The 23,219-nt window shown below is 33.7% G+C and overlaps 3 protein-coding genes across 4 annotated transcripts; 1 reads left to right on the top strand and 2 right to left on the bottom strand.

Moving 5' to 3' along the window:
- Nucleotides 1-2,177: 2,177 nt before the first annotated feature.
- LOC107019080 (glucan endo-1,3-beta-glucosidase 7) lies at nucleotides 2,178-4,910 on the bottom strand. Its single transcript, XM_015219660.2, has 3 exons — nucleotides 3,805-4,910; nucleotides 2,914-3,403; nucleotides 2,178-2,392 (listed from the first exon to the last, which is right to left on the bottom strand). The coding sequence occupies exons 1-3, from the start codon at nucleotides 4,885-4,887 to the stop codon at nucleotides 2,364-2,366; spliced, it is 1,602 nt and encodes a 533-aa protein (XP_015075146.1). The 5' UTR covers nucleotides 4,888-4,910; the 3' UTR covers nucleotides 2,178-2,363.
- Nucleotides 4,911-5,177: 267 nt separating this feature from the next.
- LOC107019088 (DNA replication complex GINS protein PSF2) lies at nucleotides 5,178-9,765 on the bottom strand. The gene is made up of 8 exons (XM_015219666.2): nucleotides 9,594-9,765; nucleotides 8,795-8,869; nucleotides 8,591-8,705; nucleotides 7,257-7,353; nucleotides 7,146-7,176; nucleotides 6,968-7,063; nucleotides 5,777-5,929; nucleotides 5,178-5,386 (listed from the first exon to the last, which is right to left on the bottom strand). The coding sequence occupies exons 1-8, from the start codon at nucleotides 9,636-9,638 to the stop codon at nucleotides 5,366-5,368; spliced, it is 633 nt and encodes a 210-aa protein (XP_015075152.1). The 5' UTR covers nucleotides 9,639-9,765; the 3' UTR covers nucleotides 5,178-5,365.
- Nucleotides 9,766-12,661: 2,896 nt separating this feature from the next.
- Nucleotides 12,662-22,683, top strand: LOC107020824 (protein INVOLVED IN DE NOVO 2-like). Of its 2 annotated transcripts, none has more exons than XM_015221335.2 (9): nucleotides 12,662-12,844; nucleotides 14,378-16,970; nucleotides 17,051-17,232; nucleotides 17,723-17,812; nucleotides 17,905-18,183; nucleotides 18,575-18,784; nucleotides 21,386-21,623; nucleotides 22,226-22,289; nucleotides 22,381-22,683. In XM_015221335.2, exons 2-7 carry the CDS (start codon nucleotides 14,420-14,422, stop codon nucleotides 21,611-21,613), a joined length of 3,540 nt encoding a protein of 1,179 aa, XP_015076821.1. In that variant the 5' UTR covers nucleotides 12,662-12,844; nucleotides 14,378-14,419; the 3' UTR covers nucleotides 21,614-21,623; nucleotides 22,226-22,289; nucleotides 22,381-22,683. The 2 variants fall into 2 exon arrangements, with proteins under 2 accessions (XP_015076821.1, XP_015076820.1); XM_015221334.2 differs by having other exon boundaries at nucleotides 22,221-22,289; nucleotides 22,381-22,602.
- The last annotated feature ends 536 nt before the right edge of the window (nucleotides 22,684-23,219 follow it).

The raw sequence follows: 23,219 nt of genomic DNA, 5'->3' as shown, positions 1-23,219 counted from the left end.
GCAATTTTTTGCATATTAATTTGATAAAAAAATTTATATTAAAATGTTAGTCAAATTTTTTATAGTTTAACTCTAAAAATAAAAACTATGACAAACAATATCGGATGCAGCAAGTAATAAAATTAAAAAAAAAAACAATTTGTGTCAAAACTTTATATTTGTCAATTACTTAAATGTATCAAGATTATACTTGCATGTACCATAACCTTGAAAATTACAAACAAATAAAAAGATAAACATCATTAAATTGTCAATAAAAAGAAAAATTGTTCCAATTATATACTATAATAAAGGGGGGGAAATAGAAAATAATTTATATTTATATACAATATATAAAGAATCAGCATTATACTATCAGTGTATTGTAATAAACTACTCGTCTTATTTTTAGATTAGGTACATTTTAGCTTACCTCGCTTTGTCAGTATATAGAAGTTATGATTATCTTTAATGTGATGTAAGAGACAGACTACGAATATACGTAAACTCAATATTTCTGGTATGAAATTTACTAAATAACTATAAATATTTTACTTTAAGCTCTATAACTATGATAGATTATTGTAGAAACCCATATATTTCAGATTCTGAATTCGCTTCGATTCTAATAGTATAGAATTCTTTTGCACTCGAGAATAGTGGCGAAATCAGAAGTTTTACGGAGAGTATTCAAGAATTAACCTACATGTACGAAAAAAGTAATTTGTGACCAATATACTTTATATAATTTTCTATATATAATTTTTTTACGATAAATTTTCAACTGAACATCCTTCACTATATGTTACGTTACGTCACTTGTTCTAAAATTAAACTAAAAAATGATTCAAATACTTACTTGGATCAACAAACACTATGACACCAGAGCCCAAAAAATCACAATTAAAAGTCATTTTTGCCCTAACAGTAATTGGGCCAAAACATGGGCCTCTAGCTTGGGCCAAATCACAATCAAAGGCTGAATGAGACCTAACAGTATTTGGGCCAAAATATGGGCCTCCAACTTGAACTGGTTTCTCATTTTAATATTTTTTTTTGGGGAAAATTGTATATAAAAATATTGCGAGAGAGGCGAGCGAGAATGGAGAGTAGCTAATGTTTGCAAACTAATAGCCTAAAATAAATGGAGTAGCTGGGGTTTGATTTAATTGTGCTCCATAGCAAACGTTAGCTAAAGTTTGTCAGGCGTCTCTCTCCCCAAAATCTCGCTCGCCACTCTCCATTCTCGCTCGCCTCTCTCGCTTTATACACAGAAATGTATAAATTATGTTTCTATTTTGTATAAAGCGAGAGAAAATTGTATATACACATGCAAAAATATGTATCTTCGTGTTATACACTTAATTATACAATTTACAAACATTTTACTTCAAATATTGCAGAGAAAAAGGCCAACAAATTATACAATTGTGAATTATACAATGCAGTGAAATACAACTTTCTCTAGCTTTATACAACAGAAGTGTATATATTGTGTTTCTGTTTTTGTATAAAGCGAGAGAAAAACATATATCTTCTTGCTATACACTTATAATTATGCAATATACATACATTTTAATTCGATTCAACTGTATGCAGAGCAAATTTTATAAAAATATTGCAGCGAAATAGGCAGCGAATTATACAATTGTGCATTATACAATCGCAGTGAAATAGGATAGCGAATTATACAATTGCAGCGAAATAGGCCAGCGAATTATACAATTTAGGCCAGCGAATTATACAATTGTATATGTATAGCGAATTATACAGTTTTATGTTTGCTATGGAGCGCAATTATGCAAACTTTGCTATAGCATACAAATATGAATATTTTGTTTGCTATATGTGAAAGTTGCCCTTTTTTTTAATTGTAGGTAATTCACTTATAACAAGTCAATAATGTATAAACAATTTCTATTATAAGCTTCATGTGATTTAGTTACAAATTTGAATTTTAATTATAACATGAATTATTTAATCCATCAATAGTATTTTCATGCCTTTCTATGAGATAGATAACTTAATATTTATCGTACTTTCTTAGTTTCAGTATTAAATAAATCGCACTTAAAGAACAAAAATATTAATTCCTCAAATAGTAATTATATTATTGTTTAATTTTAGTAGAATGTAATAAACTAATTTATCAAATTATTGAAGAATGTAGAATATAGATAAAATTAAATCATGGCAAATGAAGTAGGCAACATTTTTTTTTTATAGTTTTATTTGCAACAAATACATACTACACATCAACATAATTTGATTAGTTTGTGAAAACATCAAAGAAACATATTCTTTAAAAAAAAAATTCAATATGTCAAAACTAATCCTTTAAATGTTGGAGTAGCTTCAAAATCTTCCTTTTTTGTCCATAAAATTTAAGAAAGGTACTTGCATGTACCATAACCTACAAAAATAAAAAAACAAATACAACAAAGGCATCATTAGATTATTGTATCGTAATATGTCATATCAAGTTATTTATCTTATTTTTTTTCAGATTAATTATCAATCTCATATAGTTTAAACAGCTACGCGTAGTTAATTATTTTTTGAGTTTAACTCTTATAATGTGATAGTGCAAAAGGAATCTTTATGATTTACGATGGCCTCAATGATAAATGTAGGTAAATAGCCAATAAAAGGTGAAATTAATAATTTAGAAAACAAGACATGTCAATGGGTACGACAGATAGTTAAACATGTTATACCGTCAGTGATTAACTTATATAAATTTACAGTTGTATGATTTAACTTGTTTTTGGAGTATTTTGCCTAATATTTAGGTTACTGTGCAAATTAACGCTGATGATCTATACATTGTTCGTATGTATGAAGTTAAACTCTGAATAAACATATGTTGTTTTTTAAAGTGATCTAATAGTATAAAAATTCTTTACACTGATCGAAAAAATGTTGAGTACTTACTTGGATCAGCGAAGACGATGGCAGCGGAACCCGAAAAATCACAGTTAAAGTCATTTTTGCCCTTGATTTGGTAGTAAGCATTCATAACATAGGCTGCATGAGACCTAACAGTATTTGGGTTAAAACATGGGCCTCCAGCTTGAACTGGGCCACAATCCACACCTTGATTAGTGCAGGCCCAATCTAAACTGGCCTGCAATTGTGCATCTGTTGCCTGTGGTTTGGGCATGCAAAATTTCTTCCCCATTGGGCCTACAGGTTTTGGGCCTGGCAATACTGGGCCTGGTTGAGCTGGCAGTCTTGGGGCTGGTTGGGCTGGAAGTTTTGGGCCTGGACGGGCTGAATGTTTTGGGCCTGGATGGGATGGTAGTCTTGGGGCTGGTTGGACTGGGACTTTTGGGCCTGGCTTTGCCACAGGAATTGGGCCTCTTGGTTGTGGTTGTGGTTGCGGTTGCGGTTGCGGCAGCGGCAATGCTGGTTGTGGAAGAGGCTGTATACATCAAAATCGCAAAACTTGTTAATAAAATCGAGTTTAAGTTTTATATACTAACAACATTAAAAAAAGAAAAAGTTGATAAATATATATTATTCGGCTAACTAGCTTACCAACAGGACAAAAATATACACAATATATATACTAAATCAATGTATATATTGTGTATACTAATGCATATTATATGTATATTTAGTATCAAATATACACATATCCACTTTTCACATATTTTGTAAATTAGATAGTTAAATCGTTCAAGCCTTAATTATCTCAATAAAATAATTTTTCTACTATCAACCAAATGGTGTTGATAAAGGTCTAGAGTTCGAGTCATTAAAGCATGACGTGAAGGTAGAAAAACAAGCAAACGATATTGTACGTGACAGAATGACGTTTACCTTTGGTGGTTGTGGGAATGGCAAGACTTGTTGTCCTTTCATGATTCCAATGTTATAAACAGGAGTAAAATCAGGTCTAAACAATCCAAAATTCCTCTCAGCATTAGAACCTGGTTTAGTATTCTCATTAAACAAACCAAATATATATGTATCAATTTTTCTATTTGGCATCAATGGTGTCCCTACTCCACCAACAATTTTTCTAACCAATCCACCATTGTATGCTGCTGCATTCTCCACAGTACATTGTGGTTCAAAACTTTCACCAAATGATGGCCATCCTGTCTCAGCAGCAACAATATCAACATCATCATAACCAAGTCTCTTCATTGACATAAATACAGCATCCAACAACATATCAAACATGTTTGTGTATGTCCTTTTACTAAAGTTATCGAAAACGCCTTTGTTTTGTTTGAACAATAGGAAATCAACTTGTGCAGGGTTGTAACCAAAGTATGGATAAGGGTTCACCATGAAAGGACCTTTCGTTTCGCGTAAAAATTGTAACATTGGTGCTAGGATACCTACATCCCAACCTGGTCTAAATTTAGCTAGACTTGGTGGATTTGAACTCAATAAAATTCCTAAAGAATGTGGTGTTGACACTTTAACAGTGTTGACACCACATTGTGTTAGTGCTTGGTATAGTGTTCTCATTGCACCAACTAACTTGTTTTGTACTTCTGGTGTTTCCCAATGAAGGATTTCATTTCCAACAGCAATTACATCAATTTTTGTTTGTGGATAAAATGGCTTAATGTTTGCTTCAACATAGCTTTTTGCATAACCAATGTCTTGCAATTTTGGGATTTCACTGTTGGGGACAGTGACAGTAACTGAGATGTTTGTGTTAGCAAAGGCCTTTAAGATATCTGGATTTACATCAAAGATTTTGATTTTATCAATTATAGTTTTGTCTTTGAGGAATTGAGCAACTTGTGATGGTGGGGGTAAGTTGTTGCCAAGGGTACCATAGTTAACACCTATACAAGAAACATAAGGAAAAAATTGAATAAAGATAGATGAAATAAACAAGAAAGTAAATAATGGAGATGTTATTTTCTTATTAGACACCTCCATTTTATTTTTTTTTGTTGTTATTGAGAAATGAAGAATGAAAAAGGAGGATTATTTATAGGGGATTTTTGAATAAATTGAGGATCATGTATTATATGGTTTTGCTTAATTTACGATATTTAAGTAAATGTATGGAAGAGAGAAAACTTAGTTATAAAAATTAGTTTGGCATAAGTTGCGCAAAACTAATGAAAAATGTGGCAATGGAGTAGAGTGTTTTCTTTTTCGACCCCCGATATCCGATATCCATATTAGGTCCAGACTAAATACTGAGAGCTCAAACGCGAGACCTCTGATAACAAAAATAACCACAAAATTTACTGAATGAGAGTATAAAACATTCCATTGCTCATAAAAAAGAAGTGGCAATATATATGATACAGAGTGTTAATAATAGTTCTTTCCTTGCTAGTAAGATGGATGCTCAATTCATGTCTCTTTGGAGCGTCACAGCATGAGGCAAAGTGAAGAGAGGATACTTTCATCGACCTTTTAGTACGCGCTGGATGTCAAAGAAAAGAGAGATAACGTCAAAAAATGAATAACTAGCAACAACAACATACTCAACGTAATCCCACAAGTAGAGTCTGAGGAAGGTAGAGCGTATGCCCCTATCTCGTAGAGATAAAGAGGCTGTTTCTGATAGCCCTCGGCTTAAACAAATGCATTTTCAAACAGTTTGAAAGAGGGTATATAGAAATGAGAGAAGTAACAAGTAACAACGATGGAATAATGTGAAATGAAGAGTGGTACACAACACACAGAGGAAAGGACAGTAATGACAACGAAATAATATGACAAATGTTGTTGCTAGCAAAATGATAAAACTCAATAATTTCATACTACAAGTGTGAATGGTTAGATAAGGGAGATAAAATAGTTAAGAACTTACCTTGTCCCGCTGATTCACAGCTTGGCGCTGTCTGTTTGGAATGCTGCCTGATTCTGGTATTGCTTCGGTAGTATTTAGCTTATGAAATGTCTGCAAAGCTTTGGTAACAAATGGACGTACTATATTTGCCTCCATTGCTGAGAGATTTTTAAGCTGTAAAGTTTCGGGTGTAACATATTAGATCTTACAAGAAAGAGTCTATATTTATTCCTCAAAATAGCAAAACACAAATTCACTAAAGGAAAATCCCCTAAACCCACTCCCCGCCTCAGAAAAGAAAAGGAAGAATTACAGTATGTATTTGCCTCTCCACTCTCTCCCCAAATGTTGTGTCAAATGAAAAGGTTCACTCCATTAATCTTATAGGAAGCTATGGCAAATGCTACAGTTGTTTCTACACCTTAAGCATGGAACGACTTTATAATCATCAGTCTGATTTCTATTTCCTTTGGCCATTCTCAATCTGGGACAAAGTTATCCCAGGACAAAACTTAGCATTTTACAACAACAGACCCGGTGTAATTCCATAGGTGAGGTTTGGGGAGGGTAGAGTCTACACAGACCTTATCCCAACATCGTGGAGGTCGAGGGGTTGTTTCTGAGAGACCCGTGGCTCAAGTAACACATCAAAGCAGTTTGAAAAAAAAAATACACAAGTAAAGAGGACATGGCAAATAATAAGGAAAGCATTATACAGCATTCACAAAACAAGGAACAGTAACAATAGCCAAATAATGTATTAACTGAAGCAACAGAAAACAACAGAGGCCACTCCCACCTTGTCCCTGATATCTTTCATTCCTAATCTTATCTCTTTCCTCCAATGCTACACAGCTCTAGATAGCTCTAGCTATGCAGGGGAGAAATTTTATAATGCACAACTCAGGCTTAATTAGTTATTCAATTGTAGATAAACTACATCTATTAACTCAAACGGTATTGATTTTGTAAATTAATACACCCGATCATCCACGGGACCGTCAGCTGAATTTGCAGTATTGAGTAACTCCAATAGAATGGATGGTAATTGTGCTTCCATATTTTAAGATATAAGCACCAATGTAACTAAATCAGTATATGCCTCCTTATTAAAAAACCCGGCAGATTCCTCACATAACTAAGATATTGATCATCAAAACGACACATGCATCAGAATGAGAAAAGCATTTTGTGATAAGTGAATAAGCATACCCTCAACGCATATGTGACCTCCTTTGAAATTATCTCCAAGCCAGTTCCAATTTTGTGAAACCGCACATCCTTAATATCTTCAATAAGAGACCTCACCTATTGAGCATGTTTGAATAAGAGTTCTGGCTGAATTACTAAATATTTGAAGCCAATTGAACTGAGAAAATAATTGACTCACCATATAGATGTCAGGAATATCCTCACGGGCACTAAATCATTTAATAGTGTCATCAGTAGACCAACATGATAAATCTTGATATTAAAAAAAAAGAAAAAGGAAACTACTTACTGATCAAAAAGAAGCCTTGAGATTTCAACATAATGAAATGGTAGCAATTGGAACTTTTCAGAGTCTCTTTCAGCCTCCAGAACTTGGGTTAACTTTTCTAGTCGACAAAGCAGAGATTAGTAAGAAACCTAACAAGTACAATCTACATGATTATATGACAGCAGTGAATATAAAATTTCTATTGGAATTGAAATGATCTGTAGCAGGAAACCTTAAAATTCTGGACAAAGCTTGATGAGTGAGTGTGAAATTAGTCACATCAGATGAACAAAAAAAAATTAATTAACCATCTGGTTGTCCAATACAACATAGAGCCGGCTTATCTTGGTTGAAGTAACTTGTGTGCTATGTCTAGACAAACAGGAAATCAGAGAAGACACAAAACTCTTGGTTATAGGAGCCAAAGATACTTAACCGGAGATTTTCCCATTATACTTGTGTCAATATTTTCATTCATGCAGTAATCTTTTTTTCTTGGAATTAATGAAACAACACATTCTATTGTCAACCACTAAGTTTAAAGCTGGAATTTCCACTTATTATGAGAGATTGTGGAACAGTTACAGGTTTTGAAACATGAAATAAAGACTGCTTGCATATTGCTGACAGGTTGAACTTGACCTGCTGTCTTAGATAAATATTATCCTTTTTGTAAACAAAGGCATGTTCTTGACAATTATCCAGTAATTCAAGCACCAACGAAGTTACTAGAGGAATGGGATTTTAAATGTCCAGTTAGAGGTGCAATTGAGGAAGATTTAACCAAGGGCTATAATAGTATTGGCTGATATAACAGCATGCTGGGGAAAACCAAAGTACTGAACAGTTTCGCCAACAAGAAGTCAGTATCTTATGCCTCTGACTGAGGCTAATACAACAACCTGATTTCTAAGAAAAACAAGATGTTAAAGACGGACCATGACAATTTGTGTACCAGTATAGTAGCATTACTATTATCTCCTTACCAAAATAAAAATAAAGTAAATATCCAAACCACAAGAAGGTATGTATTAGACTGAATCCCACACTAGTTGGGGATGGCTACATGATTCCTCTTTATCATTCCGCTCTATTTTGGCCCGTCTCCATTCAATACTGAACACTTTATTTTAAGGGATCTAGATTTCACACAACCTTATGCAGACATACAAATTGAGCTAGCAACAACTCTAAGGAACTCCAGCAACTAACTCCAAATTAGTAAAATAGAATCACTAACTGTTTCTCCGTAACAGAGAAAACACAACAAACAAATCTGAATCAAAACTTAAATTAACTAAGCACTGCATTTGGAAGAACAGATTAGCAAATTTTCCTAACAATCAAAAGCTTACCGACGGACATCCATTCAGGTGGTCTGATGGTGCATTTCCCTCTTTTCTTCAAAGCCACAGCTAGCCAGAGAGGCACCTGTGCTGCTATTTGTGGACGGAAAGGTCCAAAATCTCCCTGTCAATTGGTACATTTTCAACAAAAATCAGCATGAATACAAGCGAGATTATATGAATCAATTAGTCACTGTAGGAGTAGAATAATACAGATATAAGATTGAGAGGTTCCATTCTCATGTTGGGCACAATTTCAACCATTTCATCTTCCGCTAGAAACTCCAACTGCATAATTGAGAAACAAAAAAGTTAAAAATCACTGATCCAAGATCATTAAGAACACAAAACAGCACAAAGGGTGTATTCCCGCGTTTGGTTGGTAAAAAATTTTTGGAAAATATTCTCTCGGAAAACAACCTCCTTAAATATGTAGAAAGAACAAGTTCCATAAGTGACATATCACACCAATAGTCTCCTCCACACCCTCTAACACACCCAACCTCCATCCCCACACTCCTACCCTCCGCCCCACCCTTATCATATTTGAATATATTACATAAAATGCATTTTTTTGGATTAATATTTCACCAAAAAATAAGTAAGAAAAAATCCACTTATTTCCCATTAGAACACTTCACATGGAAAACATTTTTCTTCCTGCCAACACACTCAAAATCAAATGAAAAAATTCCAACTTAATTTTCACTTGAAATAAATGCGAACCAAGGATTCTAAACAAGTACCTGAATATTACTGTGTATACTTATCACACATATCTACGTAAAATCTTAATAGCTCAACTCGTTAGCTACCTAAACTCCCCACCCCACATTTCCACTCCCTCTACCACCAACTTTACATATATAGCTCAAGTTGGAGAAATACATCCAACTGCTTATATGATGAATCTAGATGCATGAACAACAGTTAAAAACCATAAATCAGCATAAAATCAAATGACAAATTCATTTTTAAGCAAATTATAGAGAAGATTAAGAAGAAAACAAACCTCGGCTGCTGAAAACGCTACAGAATTATCAGATTGGTTCGCCATTGATGTTAATTTTTTGCTTTGCTTGTAAAAATTTGGGGGATTTGGATACTGAAGCTGAATTTTTTAAGCCCTAATTTGTTAAATGGCGGGAAATGTGAAAATTGATTAGGTGCCTTTGGTAAAGAGAATTTTTTTTTTATTATTATTTTTATAATACAATAATTCTTTCGTGACACGTTGTTTTCGGACCAATTATAATCTTCTAAATTCGATGGATTATGAGTCTGTCCATTGACCTTTCTTTAGTTATATACTCGGTTTCGCTTTGCATGGTGTAGGGCTTGAACGTTTGATAATAAAGTTTGATTATTTTTTACTATAAATTGATGTCGCAGTTACTCTAATGTTTGATGATAAAGTTTAAAAATATTAGCTTTTTAATATCATAAGTATAAAATATAGAAATCCCAATATTTTGGATGTTAATTACGTCATATTTTGAAAGTTTTTTAAACTAGATAGTTTATAATTTCTCTGCGGATACATTGCTCTTTCATCCGATACACAACAAATGATATACAAGTTATGTATTAGACATATAATTGATACATAACTATAAATTATATTCATAATGTTTAGGTTTGAGATTATTATGGTTAAGATACATTAGTCACGGACAAAGTTTTTAATGTATTTGGTAGAGATAAAGAGATGATTCCGGATGTTAAGAGAAAGAAAAGAAAAAAAAAAAGATTTTTATAATTAATTCAAATTGTAGAGGTTGTTTTTTGTAGAGGTTATATTATCTCGAGTTGTGTAATTACATTATTTTCCAAAAAAAAAAGTATTCCAAGAATTTATTTTTGATCAAGGTGTATGAGTTTGGGTATTTTATGAAGGTGAAAGAAGATAATAAACAGAGAATATTATTTATAAAATTTATTTTTCCAACTTTCATTATTAAAAATTAACTAATTTTCTCATTTCGAATAAATTTATTTTCCTAAAATATCAAAAAATATTTGCCTCCATACAAAACCCCTTATGTAACAATTTTACCAACAATCATATACCAAACTTAAATTTGAAATATTCCAAAAAAAAAAATATATAAAAATATATCATCAATAAAATGTTGAAATATCATTTTTTTTTATCCCAGTTGACTAATATTGACCTGCCAAATCAACACAACAAGAAATATAGTAAGAAAATCTAACACAAAAAAGTACCAATTTTAGTATGTATATTAATTTTAAAATTTTTTCTTTACATTTTTAAAAAAATATAAAATTAATATTATAGTAAGTAAATCTAACACAAAAAGTACATTAAAGTATGTCTATTAACTTTAAAATTATTTTTAAAGTTAATACAATCTTTCATATTTGACACTATTAATTGCAAACAAATAAGGTCAGAAAATATTAATGAAAACAAACATACCATTTAATAAATAAATAAATTTTATTCAATGTGAAATTCTCTAAAGAACTTACAATTTTCAACTATCATAACATACTTATATTTATTTCAAATATAAGAGAACTTCTTTTATAAATATAAAGTATTTATAATAAAATAATTCTCAATATAAAGATTATCTTTTAAAATGTAACTAAAATCTTAAAAAAATACATTTTCCTTAGAATTTTTTTTTCTAGTAAGTGTCCTTTGTAAAATAAATTAAGAAAATTAAAAATGGAGGAATAGTGATAATTAAGGACCTCATTTTGGGAAATTATAATTTCAATGTCATTATAGAAAACTAATCATAAAGAGCACATATTTTTTTTTTTATTTTTTGTATTATATTACTATTTGAACAACAAAACAATTTATTATAGTAAGAGAATCTAACAAAAAATGCAATTTTAGTAAGTTTATTAAATTTGTTTTCCTTTTTTTGAAAAATAAACAACAAACCATAAAAAATATTTATCATATATTTATTTACATTCCATGTTGCCATTTAAACATTTGACATAATTTATATAGTAATGTATTCCTTTATAAGATTATAATCTTGGAAAGTTAATTAATCATTAATTAAATTTTTTTTCCTATAAATACTATTGAAATCAGTCTCTTTCTTCACCTCATTCTTTTTAATCATATTTCTCAAGGTGTTATTCTTTTTCTTTTTTCAAGGCTATGGCTAATAATGTTTTTTTTTTTTAAAAAAAAAGAAGTGATTAATGATGTTTTTGATTGCATTATTTGTTTAGAAAAAATTGTTGATAACATTAGAAGGCTAATTGCCAAATTTAATTGTGAACATTTTTGGCACACTGGTATATAATTATTTTGATTTTTTGCAGACCTCTAACAAAAAGAAAAGTATTTATAAAAATCTATTCATGTATTTTTATATAAAATAATCACTTTGATAAATCATTTAGTGATTATCTAGATTTTTTTTAGCAATTAGGGATCTGCAATATATCAAATATATATTATACACCGGTGTGAAAATAATGTTCGCAAATAAGTTTGAAAGATCTTCTAATATTATCAAAAAGTTTTTTTAAAAACAGATGATACAATCAGGAATATTGTTAACATTATTTGAAAAAAATATTATTTGCTATAGATTTGAAAAAAAAAATCAAAGATAATTAAACTGATCATTCGTTACTCAATATAAAAGTTAATTGTTCAATTCACATAATTTTTTTGTTAAATTTTTATTTGAAAATTTTAACTAATTAAACTGAATCATTTACGTTCTTGTTAATCGCGTAAAGAGAAAAAAAATGCGTATCATGATAATTCATGTAGTAAGTTGTTAGAAAAAAAGAATATATGATTTATTTATTTTATTTATTATTAATCACAATATATTATAATAATTTAATGTAAAATAGAAATGAAATTACCACCTTATTAATTATTTCTAATTTAAATGTAAAAAATGTCCATTTATTTTTTTTCTTTATTTATTTTGGTCTTTTAATTTTATTATATAATAATAAAATTTTCATTGGGTATTAATTTTTTTTAAAAAAAATTTCACATTGAAAGTATCGCTCGTAAATTTAAATTTAGTTGAATTTTAATTCCGAACACATAGGCGGAAACCACTAGACAGCAAATATAGTTGTACAAATTCTACTGCTGAGCTCTCTTGTTCATCAAAAACCCAATTCAATTTCACCTTTAAATTCAATTCTGTTTACTGGATTTTCAAGAAATTCTGTACCCTGTAATGGTTTTGCTGGTTGAAGTTTACTGAAAAAATTTGGATCAATTCGATGAACAACAAGGTTTTTTTTCCTCTCTGCTTGTTTTCATGTTTTTAGCTGAGAAGTACTGGTGGATCTTTTGAATTGAGTTTTTTTGTAGTTTAATTGGTGTTGTGGGTTATGTTATTTGGTTTATTGGGTGCTCAATTAGCTGAAAAAAACAGGAAAATGGGTTTAAAAAAAATATTTCATGTTCTAGTCTTGGTTTATGTGGTGGTAGTAGAAAATGTAGAGAATTTTAGTGGTAAAGAATCTATCTTTTTGAATGTTGGATTGGGAGGGGTTGAAAATGGAGTGATATGGATACGTATAGTTGATTCTAACTTGTTTGGGGTTCAAGTGTGGTGTGTGGGATTGGGGTGTTGAATTGAGTGTTTTAAGGTTTGATTGGTGTTATGTGCTAATAGAGAATGTAGAGAAGTTTTAGTGGTAAAGAATCTAGCGTTATGAATGTTGGGAATTGGGAGGGGTTGAAAATGGAGTGATATGGATGATGAGGACTCGTGTAGTCGACTCTAACTTGTTTGGGATTCAAGTGTGGTGTGTGGGGTTATGGGGCTATTGCTAATTTAGCTAGTCTTATTTGAGTCTTGTCATTGAACATTGGTGTTGGGGTTATGTTATTTGGTTTATGGGGTTCTCAATAAGATGGGAAAGTTGGATACTTGTTGCTTCATCGGGCTTCGTCTGGATTCAGTAAATTGAGGAAATACGGTGCAATGAATGATTTTTCGTGTTCTAGTCTTGATTTATGTGCTAGCAGAAAATGTGGAGAAGTTCTAATGTTAAAGAATCTAACATTTTGAATATTGGATTAGGACAGGTTGAAAATGGAGTGATGTGGATAATGAGTATTCATATAGTCGATTCTAACTTGTTTGAGATTGAGGTGTCTTCTATTGTATTATGTGGCTATTGCACAATTTAGCTAGTCTTATCTGAGTCTTGTCACTGAACATTGGTGTTGGTGGTTATGTTATTTGGTTTATTGGGTACTCAATAAGATGAGGAAAGATGGATACTGTTGCTTCGTCGTGTTTCATTGGGGTATTGGGACGGATTGATATGGATAATGAGGACTCGTATAGTCGATTCTAACTTGTTTGAGATTGAGGTTTGGTCTGTGGTATTATGAGGCTACTGCGCAATTTAGCTAGTTTTATTTGAGTGTTGTCACTGACCATTTCGTTTAATTCACTTCCATTCCATACCATTACTTAGAGGAATTTTCGACGTTTTGGAAGTTGTTTACACATTTGTAACATATTCATCTGCACCCATCTTAAAACATCTTCACAATTTAATCTCCCTTCGGAATTAAGAACCTCCTCTTCATGCCATGGGACGATAAGAATATCCACAGGAAAATCTTATAAATGGTTATGTCTTCTCTCTCTATATATACATGTATATATTGGGATTAATCTCAGTCAGACTGTTTCCCTTTGGATTGAATTCACATTTAATTCAAAAATCTCTTACTACTTGTTTGGTATATTGTCAACGATGCTGGTTTCGACTGACAATTGATGAACTATGCCTTTTGATCTCTAGGTACCATTCTCATGAGTTCAAATATATTAAGAAGGATCTTTAATGGAGCATTGTTCTGGAGAAAATGCTGATATAACTGAATGGGAGATTGACGACTATAAAGAAAAATATTATGTAGAGCTGAAGTGTGGAAATCAATCTTTTAAGATATCAAATGTGGCTTACACTTGTCCCTATTGTCCAGAGAAAAGAGGGCGTCACCTTTTCTATGAAGATCTCTTGCAACATGCAAGTGGAATAGGAAAGTCTACAATACGAACTGCAAGAGATAGGGCCAAGCATCTTGCATTGGCCAAGTACTTGGAAAGCGACGTAGCAGGTGCAGTTGGTCCATCAAACTCTAGTAAAGAGCTGAAGAGTGGAACTCACTCTTTTAGGATATCAGATGTAGCTTTTCCTTGCCCCTATTGTCCGGAGACAACAAAAAGAGATTTTTCTTATAAGGATCTCTTGCAGCATGCAAATGGAATAGGAAGCTCCAACTCTATGAAGCGAACTGCAAGAGATAAGGCGGACCATCTTGCATTATTCAAACGCTTGGAAAGTGATGTAGCAGGTTCTACCAGTTCAGCAAAATCTTATGAAGAGCCGATGAGTAGAAATGAACCTAAGACATCAAATAGGACTTTTGCTTGTCCCTATTGTTCGGAGACAAGAGAAAGAAAATTTTCTTATAAGGATCTCTTGCAGCATGCAAATGGAATAGGAAGCTCCAAATCTATCAAGCGAAGTGCAAGAGATAAGGCGAACCATCTTGCATTAGTCAAGCACTTGGAAAATGATGTAGCAGGTTCTGCCAGTTCATCAAAGTCTTATGAAGAGTGGAGTGGTTCTCTTAAGATATCAAATATGGCTTTTGCTTGCCCCTACTGTCCAGAAACAAGAAACAGACATTTTTCGTACATAGATCTCTTTCAGCATGTAAATAGTGTAGGAACCTGTAACTCTATAACGCGAACTGCAAGTGATAGGGCCAACCATCTTGCATTAGCCAAGTCCGTGGAAGATGATGTAGCAGCTGGTAAATTAAAATCTTATGAAGGGTTGAAGAGTGGAAATAACTCTTTAAAGATATCAGATGTGACTTCTGTTTGTGCCTATCCAGAGACGAGAAACAGAAATTCTTCGTACAAGGATCTGTTGCAGCATGCAAGTGGAGTAGGAAGCAGTAATTCTAAGAAGCAAACTGCAAGAGATAAAGGCGACCATTTTGCATATGCCAAGTACTTGGAAAGTGATGTAGCAAGTGCATCAAAATCTTATGAAGAGTCAGCAAGTGGAAAACACTCTTTTAACATGTCAGATAGGACTTATGCTTGTGCCTATTGTCCAGAGACGAGAAACAGAGATTTTTCGTACAATGATCTCTGGCAGCATGCACTTGGAGTAGGAAGCTGTAACTCTAAGAAACGAACTGCAACGGATAAGGCTAACCATCTTTCCTTGTCCAAGCACTTGCAAAATTTTGCCAAGTACTTGGAAGATGATGTATCGAGTGCTGCTAATGCATCAATGCCTTATGAAAGATTGAGGAGTGGTAATCACTCCTTTAACAATCCAGATGTGGCTTTTGCTTGCCCTTATTGTCCAGATGCTAGAAACAAAGATTTTTTATATAAGGATCTCTTGCAGCATGCTGGCGGAGTAGGAAGCTGTAACTCTAAGAAGCGAACTGCAAGAGATAAGGCCAATCATCTTGCATTGGCCAAGTACTTGTCAAGTGATGTTGCAGGTGGTCCTGGTAAATCAATATCTTATGAAGAGTTGAAGAGTGGAAATAACTCTTTCAGCATACCAAATGGGGCTTATACTTTTGCCTATTGTCCAAAGAAAAGAAAGCAAGATTGTTTGTATAAGGATCTCATGCTGCATGTCAGTGAAGCAGGAAACTGTAGCTCCAATAAGCGAACTGCAAAAGATATTACATTTGCCAAGTTTTTCAGAAATGATGTAGCAGGTGCTGCCAGTCCATCAAAGCCTGATACTCTGGGTAATCCTCAGGTTGATTCCCTTGCAGATCACGATCTTTTGGAGATGTTTGTGTGGCCGTGGATTGGGGTTGTTGTGAACCTTCCCACTGAATTTAAGGATGGTCGCTATGTAGGAGAAAGTGGTTCAAATCTGAAGGATCAGTTGATAAGGAAAGGTTTCAATCCAACACGAGTGCGCACTCTTTGGAATGACCTAGGCCATTCTGGAATTGCTCTTGTTGAATTCAAGAAAGATTGGTTTGGGTTCAGTAATGCCATATCATTTGAGAAGGCCTACGTGGCCGATGATCATGGGAAGAAGAATTGGGAAGCCAATAATGACAAAAAATCTGATTTGTATGCTTGGATAGCTCGAGCTGATGATTATCAGGCCACTAATGTTGTTGGTGAAAAGCTCCGCAAAGTTGGAGACCTTAGAACTGTTTCTAGTATCATGGAAGAAGAATCTCGCAAGAATTGTACACTTGTTTCTAGTTTAACCAGTGCCATTGAAGTCAAGAAGTTGCACATAAAGGTGTTGGAGGACAAATTACGGGAGACTGTCCAGTCTGTCGAACAGTTGATTGTGGTGAATGCTAAACTTCGTCAAGCAAACAATGAAGGTTAGTGATTGCATGTACGTCTATTAGAAACTTTGGACATTGTATATTTGATGCCCTAACATGCTTGTTTGTATGATTAGAAATAAAAAAGATCCAGTCAAGTGCGCGTGATCATTTCCAGCAGACATTTATTAATCATGAAAAGTTGAAGTTGCAAATGGAAACTCAAAAAAAGGAGCTTGATCGCCGACATGAAGAACTGCAGAAACGTGAAGCCCAAAATGAAATTAATAGGAAAAAACTATCTGAAGAAAATGAAAAGGTATACTTGTTTAATTGTTTCTATGCTGAATTAGATTTTGGTTTGATTTATCATTTGCAAAAACGAAAGATTAATTTTTAACAAAGGCTGAAAACTTATGTGATGATTTAATGTTCGTATATGTTGGCAGATGTGCTAGTTGAAACTTTCTTAAAATATTCTAGTTAGGTTCACAACACCTAGCAAGAAGTAATGCAGGCATGGTTATAACAATTACTTAACATTCAAATTTAAAATACTTATTCTGGTTCCTGGCATCCATTTCTCTCCACTCTTTTTCTTCTTTCCACTTCCTCATACTTAAAAGAGTAATAGGCAAGCACTGGTTGATATGTATATGCTGTTCTTTGTTTTATTTGCATGTTAATTGAAAAAGAAAAAGGTTTATGGAATAATTTGAAGCGTCACCTAAAGAACCAAGAACTCTTATGTGCCTATCTTTATTTGAATTGAAAATAGTTATCATGAAGTCTTCTTGTTGTTCCTCCAGAATGCTATCCTTAAAACATCCCTTAGTGCTGCGGTTGAAGAGCAAAAGAATGTTGATGAAAAAGTACTGAAATTGGCAGAAGAACTAAAGGTCTGTCTTTCAGGTTTCTCTTTTGCTCGTTATTGACATTATCTTAATGCTTATGTTAACATATCGCTAAGTTGCCATTTTTCTGTCTGCAGAAACAAAACGAGGAACTTCATAAGAGAATTGTTAAGCTTGAGAAACAACTCAATGCAAAACAAGCTAGTGAAACAGAAGTTGAGCAATTGCGAGTGATTATTAAGCAAATTGAAGAGGAAGGCGATCAGGAAGTTCTGGAAAACGTTGACACACAGCTTAAAAGTTTAAGAGAAAAGGAAGAAAAATATGAAGAATTAGTGTCATTGAACCAAACCTTAATTGTGAAGGAGCGAAAGAGCAATGATGAGCTGCAGGAAGCACTTAAAGAATTGGTTAATGTATGTAAGGAGGCCTACTATGGCTTGTTGTTTTACATGATATTGAGGAATGTATCTGATTGAAACTGTGAATAGCATGATCCAATAAAAAATACAAAGAGTATTAATGATATATTGTCGCGTGTTTTTGAGGGTTTAGGTGGGGGAGTAGTATAACAACTCATGTCCTGAATTATGAGCTCATTCCGTCTACTTGAAGATACATGCACATTATACAGTAGCCCTAAATGGTTTAAAGAATTACTTAAAAAATATTTGACAGGGTAGTATACTAAAATTTAGCTTTCCTTTTTCATGTATCAAAATCTCTTTTTGGTGGGTTGAGGAGTTTGGCTGGCTTCAGCATTTACTGAAGAAGATTTGAGGAATTGACAATTAAATTTCTCTATAGGGCTTGAAGGAATTACCTAGAAGAGGTCCTATTGGTGTTAAGAGGATGGGAGAGCTCGACAGCAGACCATTCTTTGAAGCAGTGAAGAGGAGATATAATGAGGTAGACGCTGAGCAGATAGCTTCTGAGTTATGCTCGTTGTGGGAGGAGTACCTTAGAGACCCTGAGTGGCATCCCATTAAAGTTGTTGCCGTAAATGGGAAACATAAGGTATGCTTTTTTTATTCTGGTTCATGACATCGAGTCTGTTTAAACTCATTTTTACTTATAAGAAGAACAATACTTTTGCTTCCATTTGTTTTAGTTTCTACCACAGATATGTTGTGATGTGTACTTTGGGAGTCTGATCATTTTTGTGAGAATATATACGATGTATGACCAGTGTAGTGGACACCTCATAGATATAACGTTCTGTGTGTCTTCTTTTGTTCCTATTGCAATCTGTTTGGAACTTAATTTTAGTTCTTTTTCCTCATCTGTGGCATAGACATATAGGCTACTATTGGATATTGTTGGACGTCAGATTATGCATTTCAATTTGTCGCAAACCTGTGATTAGATTGTGGAATTCTTTTTGCTTTTTGTTAAAGACAAATAAGGTCCGTTACAAAAAAACAAATTCAAGAAAGTTGGTACTTCTAACATACCGTGTAGAAAACTAGAAGTAAAGAGCTATGTTGCGTGGACTCTTCACTTTCGATGCCAAACCCGTGTCAGATTCTCCAAAAATACACTACTTTTGGCGAATCCGGCACGCGCCCCTTAACATTTTTGAAGAGTCCGAGCAACATAGGTAAAGAGTTTCCATAAAAAGAGAGATAATCTCTTTCAAACAGACTAAAAAGGAAAATAAGATAAATAAATCAAACAGATAAGAGTACTAAATAGACAGAGAAACACACTTTCTTCTTAACATTTAGCTATTCTCCCCATCGAGAAAGAGATTGTAGATACACGTGGGATTTGAAAAGAAAATGATTAGGTTTCGTGTCGTCACTAAGAACATAATAAAAACAAAGGAAGAAGGGTAAAAAATACCCCTCAACTTTCGTTTAATAGTTAGGTTAGGTTTACTGTACATTATACTATGCGGCTATTCATACCCCCGCCGCCGTCTGCAAACTTGTTACCCCTAACAGTGGCGGAGCCAGGATATCCCTTGAGGGGGTTTAAAAAAAACATGCTAAATAGTGCTGACAAATAAACTGTACCAGACTTCAAGTTAAAACATTGAAAAGTGTTGCTAGCCAGTTTCGAACCCGCGCGTCTACTAGTTTCTGAACCCCCATAGCCGCTGAATCAAGCCCCTTACTTGTGTTGAGGGGGGTCAATATTAAATATATAGACATAAAATACAGATTTGATCCTAAATACCCAGTATAATTTTTTCGATTAAGGGGGTTCCCTGAACTCCATGTAGATCCGCCCCTGCCCGTACCCCTACTTGGACGGAAACCCCCCAAGTCAGCCCAAATTAACCCGAATTTCTTAAAAACGATCCATTCCCAAATTGAAACCTATGGCCGACCCGACCCTCTATCTATCTTAACCTAAATAAATTTTACTCATTTCCAAAAGATTAAGCCTGTAAAGCTTAGTTGAAATCACTAGCTGGAATTGTACCTGAGAATGAATTATCGCTGAGATTAGGTGTTTGTGGGAGAGGGCATAAACGAAGAGAAGCAGGGATAAGAACTAGAGGACCTGTTGTTGAAGAGTTGAAGTCCTCTAAGATTGGTATGAGTCCCAAAGTAGAAGGAAATGAACCACCAATAACATTATCATGTAACCTGAGTTTTCTGAGATAATAATTGTCCAATTCTTTCGGTAATGCTTCCACCTAGACCCCTTCGTTGAAGCTGGATTACAATGACTTGTCCTTGAGCACATTAAATACCAAGCCAACCACCAGAACAAGCTCCAAATCCATTGTCATTCCAGCTTCTCAAGAACCCTTTTCGATCAACCAATTCTTGCTTAAAAGGTTGAAGTGCTTGCAATCTGCTGCAGTGATAATTATCCCGTCCCAATCTTGACCTGAAGCTGGCTGAATTCCAGAAATACTAACTCATATAGAAGAAAACATAATTGAAGAAGCTTAGATAAATTTGGTACCTTTACAGCGTCTAGAAGAGATCCAGAGGGGAAAAAAGGGCTCAAATGTCCATCAACGTAGATCATATCCTTTGGAAGTTCTTTTGGAAATGGATTAAATTTGTTTGGGTTAAGATAGATAGAAGGCCGGGAATGGGTCGTTTTAAAGAAATTCATGTTAATTTGAGCTGATTTGGGGTTTCAGTCCAAGTAGGGGTTCGGTGGTGTGTTTGCAGATGGCGAGTGTATGATTAGCGGTATAGTATAATGGAGGTTAAACCTAACTATTCAATGAAAGTTTATTGGTATTTTTGACCCTTCTCCCTATTTGTAGAATCCGTGTAAGCAATGAAAATTCAATTATAAGAGTCTTGATCTTCTCATTTAAGAAAATGCAATTCCTCCTGAGTGAAGTTGTTGGGGGAAGAAATAAGTATAACTAGGTAGTTAACTCCAGAAATGCCTCCCGTGCCACATAAATTGAGACAAAAGGAGTAACAACGGCCCCATATATCTAATGTATATATATATATATATATGTATCATGCATCTTTATAGGTTAGAATATTCAAGAATGTATACTGTATGCATTTATTACTGTCTGAATAAAAAAGGAAATAAAACACACTTCAATTTCTCACTTGATCTATTTCTCACCAGATTTTTCTATACCAAACGCTTTATCATATGTTAAAATACTGTTTGATGCTGTTTCAGGCTGTAATAGACGATGAAGATGAAAAACTGAAAGAGTTGAAGAGAACTTACGGCGAGGATGTATATAAAGCTGTTACAACCGCTTTGACTGAGATTAATGTATATAACCCAAGTGGAGGATACATCATTTCGAAGTTGTGGAATTATGAAACTGGTGAGAAAGCTACTCTGCAAGACGGAGTTACTGTGCTACTAAACCTCTGGAAAAAGAAAATGACACTCAACTGAATGTCATTAGGTACCACCTTTCTCTTGCTACGATATTTTTCATCGCTAACAACTTCACATTTGAAGGATATGAGTTTGAACACCAAATATCGAAAGTAGACAAAAAGAAAATGATTACAGCGGAATACCTGATATAGAAATACAAAAATATCATTTTCATAGCATTTATTTCCAACTGAAACTCTGCTTTTCTCTTTTTGTATATGCTATTCTATGTGATTAGTTTTCTGGATACTCAAATGCGCTGCTTAGACAGAACGTCATGTGAACATTACATTACATTCGACTAGAGGCGGAACTAGGATTTGAAATGTATATGTTTTGAATTGTAGTACTGTGACCTCCGTTCTAGTAGTTGAGTTTGAAATTTAATTTGTGCACATATTTAGTGGATTTCCTAATACATATATAAAACGTTTGAGTCAAAGTTTAACGTGAGGTCTACCTCTACCCTTGCATTAGAGCTCGTTTATTTGCATAAGGTTGAAGCCCTTCGCCATGTTTTTGGTTCTCCATATTTAGGGAAGTGCTTTCTCAGATAAATGCATAACAATGTCTCGAATAGGCTGGTTTTCTGATCAGCTCAGTATATGTTTTTTATTTTTAGTAAAGGTTAGAGGAGCATTGGAAAATATGAAGCGTGAGTTGGTGAGGAGCACGAGCTGCTTAAACACAGGTTGGTTGTTTTCTTGGTTCGAGTGTGTTAGTTTATCGATTGATTAGATGAATTTGAATAGAGATGCAGTAACACTATGGTTCTTTTGCAGAAAAAATAGATGTTCAGTACCCAGACAGAGTTGATTGGAGATGATTTACAAACATAAGTTGAAGTTCAAAACATTCAATAATTGCCATTGGAATATAGATCTTAATCTTATCTTTCTAGTCTTATAATTTTCTTAGAAAATTTGTTTGATGTAACAATATCTATGGCGTATCATGTTGTTCTTGTTAGAGATTTACATGCCAACAGAAAAAAATGTTGAGAACGTCTCGTGCTAGGTAATCCTTTTCGTTATATTTGATTGAAATGTGTCAAATGGGACGACATGGATAATGAGTATTCATAAGGTCGATCCCACTAATGCTTTTGCATTATGTTAGATTGTCTACGTCACTCTCCTTGGAGTGTGGCCTTTCCCTGGACCAGGCTAACGTGAGATGCTTTGCGCATCGAATTGCCCTTTTATAAGGCCGATCCCAGTTTGAGATGCTTTGTGCATCGGACTGCCCTTTTATAAGGTCGATCCCAACAAGGTTGGGATTGAGGTATGGTTGTTACTATTTGTAGAAAACTTAGATGAATGGTTTCTCTATGGTTTAGCCTTAGAAAAGCTCCACATTTCTCTTTTTCATTTTTTTGCCTTTTAAAGAGGAACATGTTAGGTTGTTGTGCAGTCTTTTTCCGAGCCCGGTTAACGTTGGATGTTTTGTTCATCGAGTTAGCTTTTTTCTTTAACGAGGAAAATGTGCTACTATTATATATCAACAACTACTTACCATCGGTTTAAGCCTTAATGAATATAATTACTCGGTATCTGTGTGTTGATAAATAGTTATTTTTTTTTAAATTAATTAAGGTGCGTGTAAAATGACTCAGATACGA

This window comes from Solanum pennellii, chromosome 5 (assembly GCF_001406875.1).
Source record: "Solanum pennellii chromosome 5, SPENNV200".
NCBI classification, from domain to species: Eukaryota; Viridiplantae; Streptophyta; class Magnoliopsida; order Solanales; family Solanaceae; genus Solanum; species Solanum pennellii.
Note: the sequence above shows the minus strand (reverse complement) of the source record. Positions and strands in the feature narration are given on the sequence as shown.

Excerpts from the sequence above, each read along its gene's own strand:
- LOC107019080 (XM_015219660.2), bottom strand. The coding sequence starts at position 4,887 with ATGGAGGTGTCTAATAAGAAAATAACATCTCCATTATTTACTTTCTTG. Across the intron at positions 3,404-3,804 it reads CATTCCCACAACCACCAAAG|CCTCTTCCACAACCAGCATT; the intron begins GTAAACGTCATT and ends TGATGTATACAG. Across the intron at positions 2,393-2,913 it reads CATCGTCTTCGCTGATCCAA|GTTATGGTACATGCAAGTAC; the intron begins GTAAGTACTCAA and ends TTATTTTTGTAG.
- LOC107020824 (XM_015221335.2), top strand. The coding sequence starts at position 14,420 with ATGGAGCATTGTTCTGGAGAAAATGCTGATATAACTGAATGGGAGATT. Across the intron at positions 16,971-17,050 it reads TCGTCAAGCAAACAATGAAG|AAATAAAAAAGATCCAGTCA; the intron begins GTTAGTGATTGC and ends TTGTATGATTAG. Across the intron at positions 17,233-17,722 it reads TATCTGAAGAAAATGAAAAG|AATGCTATCCTTAAAACATC; the intron begins GTATACTTGTTT and ends TTGTTCCTCCAG.
- LOC107019088 (XM_015219666.2), bottom strand. The coding sequence starts at position 9,638 with ATGGCGAACCAATCTGATAATTCTGTAGCGTTTTCAGCAGCCGAG. Across the intron at positions 8,706-8,794 it reads AACCTCTCAATCTTATATCT|GGAGATTTTGGACCTTTCCG; the intron begins GTATTATTCTAC and ends ACCAATTGACAG. Across the intron at positions 7,354-8,590 it reads ACCTGAATGGATGTCCGTCG|AAAAGTTAACCCAAGTTCTG; the intron begins GTAAGCTTTTGA and ends TTTGTCGACTAG.